At 35.9% G+C, this 7,152-nt stretch overlaps 1 protein-coding gene across 1 annotated transcript in view; it reads left to right on the forward strand.

Annotated features, from left to right (window-relative positions):
* Window positions 1-7,152, forward strand: part of RIF1 (replication timing regulatory factor 1) — a 39,468-nt gene that overhangs the window by 12,385 nt on the left and 19,931 nt on the right. Inside the window, exons 7-15 of the mRNA XM_080400050.1 lie at window positions 250-342; window positions 435-573; window positions 1,917-2,068; window positions 2,848-2,968; window positions 3,837-4,010; window positions 4,259-4,369; window positions 4,620-4,682; window positions 5,616-5,716; window positions 6,136-6,222. Coding sequence (XP_080256176.1) covers window positions 250-342; window positions 435-573; window positions 1,917-2,068; window positions 2,848-2,968; window positions 3,837-4,010; window positions 4,259-4,369; window positions 4,620-4,682; window positions 5,616-5,716; window positions 6,136-6,222 — 1,041 coding nt within the window. The remainder of the gene's footprint in view (window positions 1-249; window positions 343-434; window positions 574-1,916; window positions 2,069-2,847; window positions 2,969-3,836; window positions 4,011-4,258; window positions 4,370-4,619; window positions 4,683-5,615; window positions 5,717-6,135; window positions 6,223-7,152) is intronic.

A 7,152-nucleotide genomic window follows, 5' to 3' on the forward strand; every position in this document is an offset into this window, starting at 1 on the left:
TTTGATTTGTTGGTTGCCACTATCGGAGTAATTGAAACCAACCTTAAACTTCAACTAAGTAAGTAATTGGGTGGTAGCAACATTTGACTGATTTACCAGCAAATGCTATGTGGTACAGAATTAAATCCTTCTGATCAAAAATTAGTGTATTTCGAGGTTGGTTGTGTCTCCAGACACTGATATGAGTATGTAGGTTTTAGAATACTTGAATATATTTCTTGTAGAAATTCTGTTTCTTTCTGTCTGCAGAAATTAATTTCAGAACTTCAGAAATTGTTTTCTACAAAGAACGAGACTTATGTATTAAAATTATGGCCGCTGTTTGTCAAATTGCTTGGAAAGGTAAGCAGAAAAGCAGCTAAGTTTTACAATCATGAATCTTTAGGGAAGGTATTTTTGACAACATAAATATCTTAACTGAACTTTATTTTCAGACTCTGCATCGTAGTGGCAGTTTTATCAACTCATTGCTGCAGCTGGAGGAACTTGGATTTCGTAGTGGCTCACCAGTGGTAAAGAAAATAGCCTTCATTGCATGGAAGAGTCTAATAGATAATTTTGCTCTAAATCCAGGTAGATTAAAAAAAGATGACCTGAATTGTTTTGACTACTGTCATTTTATGTAACTGGAAGAGAATATTCTGTCTAATAGTGGTCAATACTATGGTACATATCATTGGCTATACACTTAGTATATCTGTGGTACATACATTGCAATGTGTATATATACACATAGTGGTATGGACTCTGTATATATGTGTAAGTAAAATCCAGTGGAGTTTTTGTTTGTTTTCAGTTTGGGGTTTTTTTTAAGGAAAAGTGACAGTTTTATCAGTAGTTCTATCTTAGTTTTTCTACCCGGAGAAAAGAACAGGATAAAATTAACAAACATATGTTTTGTAATGCTTTAATTGATCCAAACAGCAATGAAATAAAAAATAAAACATTCTGTAGATCTTATTCTGAAGTATGTGGATTAATTGGAGAAGAGCAATGCTTCGGGATTCTAGAGAAGTTGAAAAAAGTTGCTTTAAAGCTGTAACTGAGATCTGAACAAGAGTTTTAAGTCTAGCCTGTGTCAAAACACAAAATACTTATTTTTTATCTTGACTGTGCTTCTCCTTACTGTGTGTCCTGAAGAGAAAGCTAAATGTGCGTTTTTTAGTTTAGCTGAACTTAACTGAAATTGTCATTTAAATTTGTTTCTTAACTGGTCATTTGTTCTGATTGTTGTTTCCCAGAAACTAATTGACATGGGATTTTATTCTGTCAAATGATAAAATCCATGGCACAGCTGGCATTCGTTGTGCATGTTCCAGAATGCCTAGTAAGGACTGCACACTGCAAAAGTAGTTTGTCAGCAATTTCCTGTGAATTGCAGGTGGACAGGTTCTGATGCTGCTGAGCTGGCTAAAATTTTTTCTCTTATTTAAAACACTTGCATAGGCTTGAGCAAGCTTCTGTCCAGACACGCTGTGCTATTTCTGCTTCAGTGGTAAATGATCACTCACAGCCCCAGAATACTGTATTTAAGATCACTCATTCTCATCCAGTAATAATGCACATACACATTGTGTGGGTTTTCTTTTACTGTGGCAGATAGGGGGCTTAATATAGCAAGCAGGAGTGAATTTCCACCTGTTTGTGTTGGCATTCAGTAGATTTCATTTCAGTCAATACTGGAAAGAAATACTTTCCCTTTCCAGGGTTATATTAGACAGCAGTTAGAGCAGTAAAGTAGTCTGAAAAGTTGGTGCATTTGCTGTGTGTTTCAGTTTTGCAAATTGTCACTAATTGAATTTTAAGCTAAAATCTATTAGGAAAAAAACTAATGGTTTTAAAATTTTCCTTTTTTATTGTACTATGGTTTACTTATTTGTGTTGCCTAAAAATATGCTTTTTTTTTGGTCTTCAAGATATATTGTGCAGTGCTAAAAGGCTGAAATTGCTCATGCAGCCACTGAGCTCGATCCATGTGAGAACAGAGGCTTTGGCACTGACAAAACTAGAGGTCTGGTGGTATTTGCTCATGAGGCTGGGACCTCAGCTGCCTGCAAACTTTGAACAGGTAACACAACTGAAGAGAGTCATAGCATCAGCACTTGGCCTATGTTGAGTGTGTGAAGCAAACTCACCTCTTTGTTACAGTAACTTACTCTGTACCTGCTTTGTCCTGTCCAAAACTGTCTTAAGGAACTGAATCTGACTTGTGTATTTGTGTGCTGTGCTTGTTACATATAGCAGGTGCGCTCAGGACTACACGTGCGATCTTTTTAAAGTCCCAAAACATTTAAGAGCATACCTGCATGACCTGTGAGCATCTTGATGAAAACCTCCAGTGAGTGCACAGCAGTAATAAACATAAGCACCTGTATAGGGACCGCTTTGTCCTTTCCCTGTGCAGGTGTATGTCTTGGAAAGACTGACATACAAGAAAACATACTGAAAAGATCACAAAATACTGAGAAAGACACACAGAGAGAAAAGTGATCCAGATATTTCATTACTACTTGCATTGTAACTGGAACAAATACGATGTTTGTGTTAGGCTTCTGAATTTCATTAAATTAAACTTCAGGATGGGAGTAAAGAAAAAAATAATCTACCTTTTTAGACATGGAACGCTTGGATCATTCTAACTTGAGTTTTTGTTTAATCTAGCCATTTGTAGTTCACCTAGCAGTATGCGTATTTTATACAGCATCTTAAAAATATTGTTATAAGTACCCAGAAACTCTGAAAACACTGGTGCGTGAACAGCAGTACCATCTATGTGATATTTGAAGCGTATGTTTTGTGTCTTGTATGCGTATGGCCTGTTTTCACTGAGATTTGACATCTTTGCAGGTTTGTGTACCATTAATCCGAAGTACTTTAAGTCTGGATTCTTCTGCTCTGTTGCAAGGAACTCCCTCACGTGTACCAGCCAACCAGTGTTCAGGCTCAGCAACCCCTGTGCAGAAATCAGGTATTAAAATACAAACCCGTTTCCAGCTATGTTCTAGGTGCAGAAATCAATCTGTTCTGTTTAACATGTTTATGCTCTTTCATTTGCAATGTATTATTGAAAACAGTACTTTCTCTGCTTACTCATTGGAGAGCTCAGAGGTAGTGATTTACGTTGTTTAAAATGAGGCTGTTGTAGTCAGTATTTCAAGTTTACAAAATTGTGTTAATCAGATTGTGCTGCGGACCAGCTTTAATGTCCTGAATTGTGTTCTCTTTTGCAAGGAAATTTTGGCTTGAATTCTCATCTCTACAGCATTTTTAGTTTCTGCCTGAATAGTAACCCAGTGATCATAATACATCGATAATTTTGGTAATAATGTGGATGTGTCCTGGATGTGTAGATCTTCCTTTCCTTCCCGTTCAAAAAAAAAAAAAATTTAGTTCTGTAGGGATCATAACTGAGGTTGGTCAAAATGCTTTGCACATGAGACTTCTTAAACTTGTGTTCAGTGTAAAAGTTTTTAATGGAAAGTCTTTCATAGCAGTAGAGTCCCTGTATAACTAGCACATAGCATAGCACATACCTGCTCTATAGCCACAACTTCCATGGAGACTTTTTTTGCCAAAATATAAAGATTGGCCTCTGAGACTTTGCAATCATCGGAAGATACTTATACTTGCAAAATACGGGGTTATGACTGATGTTAAACCCAACTTAACAGGAGTGCATGCTAGATACCTCGCTGGCTGTTAGAGGTCCCTTTTAGCCAACTCTAGTCTGATTTGTTCTTTTCCTGTTAACTTTGGGATTTTGGTCTATCGCATCTTTCCTTTCACATGTTTGCAAATTAATTATGAGACACTGTTATTTTTCTCCCCTCACTTAGGTCCTTACCCATTTGCAAGTCCAGTCACACCAAGGATGAACTTGAATTCTAGTATAGCCGGAGGCATGGCGATGCCTTCCATTCAGCTTTTAGGAATTGAAATGCTGCTTCACTTCTTGATGGGACCGGAAGTTTTAGATTTTGCTAAGCAAAACAAACTTGTACTTAGTTTAGGTAAATGAATTATGTTTTTTTGAAATACTTTCGCATAATCTAAAATTGCAAATTTTGTTGGTTTTAAAGATGTCTGTTAGAAAGAAATGCTTTAAACATTACTGTTAGTTGTCATCTTTAATATTAGAAGTTGGTTTTATGTTAAATGCTGCAATTGCATATATATACTTGATCATTCTTAAGGCTTATATTACCAATAGACTGCAAAATAACAGATTTATGGAATGTTTATTTTTTTGTTCTCCTAGAGCCTCTCCAATACCCACTGATCAGTAGCCCTTCCTTTTTTTGTAAGCACGCCAGCACGCTTATAAAGGCAGTTCAGGATGGCTTTATTGCAGTTGGAAAAGAAGTTCCTGGTAAGAATTTAGTGGTGAAGTTTGATTTCTTTCCCTTGCCCACTTCATTTTCTGGAAAACGTAAGAATAAATAACACTTTCTGTGATATACCAGTGTTACATTAAATAGAACTGGTCTGACTTTGTTTGAAAGCTTATGTCAGGTTTGGCTAAGGTCAAAGTCTGTTGTTTGATGTAGTTTGTATTTTAATTGCAATTTTGTTTAATGGTTTTATTACAAATTGAATAAAAATGTTATGCTATCTTGTAGATTATATGCTGAATGTTATATGGAAGGACCTAAATGGATACGTAAAAACAGCTATTGAATCAGGTAACGAGTATATATATATTTTTTTTTAATTTGTCATTGCTAACAAGTCAGAGGTTTGATTTCTTTTTTTTTTTTTTTAAATAGGACTAGACCGTAAGTAGTATTTGCTTCACTGCTGAAGTTGTCAGTAGTTTTTCTTGAAGCAACAACTGATAGTTTTTGTGATGCCCACATCTTGTTGTGACAAATGCAAAATTATAGTAATCTCATCCTGTGAGGCTTCTTAGGGAAGGCACAGAAGCGTATGGCTGCAGGTGTATTGCGTGTAGCACTAAGAAAGATGTTAAAGCACTTTTAAGTGCTTTTCTTCCTGAAGAAATCTTTCCATTTCCAAAAAAAAATAACCCTACCACAAGTCTTTGGTATTGAGAAAATACATTCAGTGTATTACTCAAATTAGTCTTTGTTACGTGTGGTTATGGCTAAATATTTTTTCTTTTTACTGTGAAATAAAATTCAATTAAGTATAGTCTTGACAGATGCATAGAAGTTAGTTTTTTCCTGTTCTAAAAAAGGGTTCATTACTCCATAAAGGCTTTGAAAGTCGAGAATATTTGTAATAATGAAATCTTTTATATTGAAAGATCTAACTGAAAAGCATGAGAGAGATGAAGTGCATTGCCTGGATGAATGCAGAATTTCATAACCTTTTTAACTGTGTCAATTAAGGTTAATGATGCGAAGTTGTTTCCACTTTACTGATAAAACTTAGGTGTTTTTTTTTTTTAATTTAAACTTGGAACTTTCAGTTATTCTGTTCTCCAGAGCAGAGACTTGGTATCCAAATCTATTAAGTATTTGTTATAAGTTTATAAATATACACAGAATATTTTTGATCTTGTGGTACGTTACAGTATAAATATAGAGTTCATAATGATGGTCGGGGTGACCATTACTTTGTTGTTCTCTAACTGTAAATATACTTTATTCTAGAAAATAAGAAAGAAAAGCAAGGATCAGAAATACTGACTATGTTGCTCCAGGCCTTAAAAAACACTGTTAGATCAGCTTCTCTTCCTGCACAGAAAATACTGGTAAGTTCAGCTGGTTTGTCTGTTTTTTTAAAACCTCTTTTCTTTTTGATGGTCTAGATTCTGATTGGTAGCAGCCTTTTGCATCTCACTTACCGAATGGTCTCCTTAAGAGATAACTTTTTTAGTGTAACTGTAAATTGAGCAGTTTTCATCAGATGGCACAGTGTTGCTTAAGGTTTTCTTTCTTTAAAAGTGTTTCTCAGGTTTAGCAATGATGTTCACAGAACTGGGTACATGGTTCTCCTACTAGAACTTTCTGCTTCAAAGGACACTTACTTTCACAATGGATTTTTTTTTTTCTTTTTACTAAAGGGAAGCCGTTCATACAATTTTGGTTTTATTTGTGGTGTTAACTTAAAATAGTCGAGCCCACAGGAAAAAAATTATTTACATTTGTTTTCTTCTTTTCCCCTACTTAGTCTCTCATCAATATTACTGTTAAGGAATTGCCTCCAAAAGTATTGGGATCACCAGCTTATCAGGTTGCTGATATGGATCTTTTAAATGTAAGTCTGACTTCATTCCAGAACCTTGTCTGTATTTATGCTGAGAGGTGTTAGGATGTCATATTTGCACATACAGAGGACTTTGTGAGTCATGAGATCCAGATCATTCAGGAAGTCATATTGTTTCATGTTCCAGTATGCAGACTTCGTTTCCAGTGCTCATTTCTGGTGAGTAATTTTAACTCTTTAGAACTAAGACTAAGTATGCCGAGTGTACTGTAATAACAAAAGAGGGTTTCTCATGTTCAGGTCAGAATTTAAAATACAGATCACAGGTACTTTGAAGGGAGACTGCATAGTCGAACTGTGTAGTACTGCTTTTATGCTGAAAACTGATGTTTTGGGGAAGTGTTCTAAATTCAACAGGGTGAAGTTCATAAAGGTAGAAAGTGTTACTTCTCAGGAAAAACTAAATGCACAGAAGCAAAGCAGTGAATAGCATGCTAGATAGCGTTATTTCAGATGAAGTTCAGGAGTCATAGTGAACTGCAGCCTGAACTTACTGGCCCCAGTCTACTGCAGAAAAACTGGCGATAATCATTACTAGTGAGAACTACTCTGTTCTGCTTTGGTCCTAACGAGCCCTAACTGGAGTGCTGCACTGTGTCCTCTGTACTGCACTGGAAGGCAGAAACAGGTGGGGTGTGGTGTGTGTTGTGTTTAGAGTGGAGCAGGCTGACTGGGAGCATGCTACCAGTTAGATTTATTAAAAGTTTAAAAGGTTATTCAGAAACTTAAAATTGGATGATGATCAGCTCTTCTCCTACACCCTCCTGCAGATAGAAGGAACTTGTTTATTTTGCAGCAGTGAAGACAGAGCTTTTTAGCCATTAAAGTAGCTAAACATTTACAGTGTTAGCCGGAGGATTCATAGAATTCATTTAGAGGCTTTTAAAAGCAAATACCTGTGAGAGAAGACCCTAAATGTAA

Source organism: Falco punctatus (assembly GCF_963210335.1).
Source record: "Falco punctatus genome assembly, chromosome: 8".
NCBI classification, from domain to species: Eukaryota; Metazoa; Chordata; class Aves; order Falconiformes; family Falconidae; genus Falco; species Falco punctatus.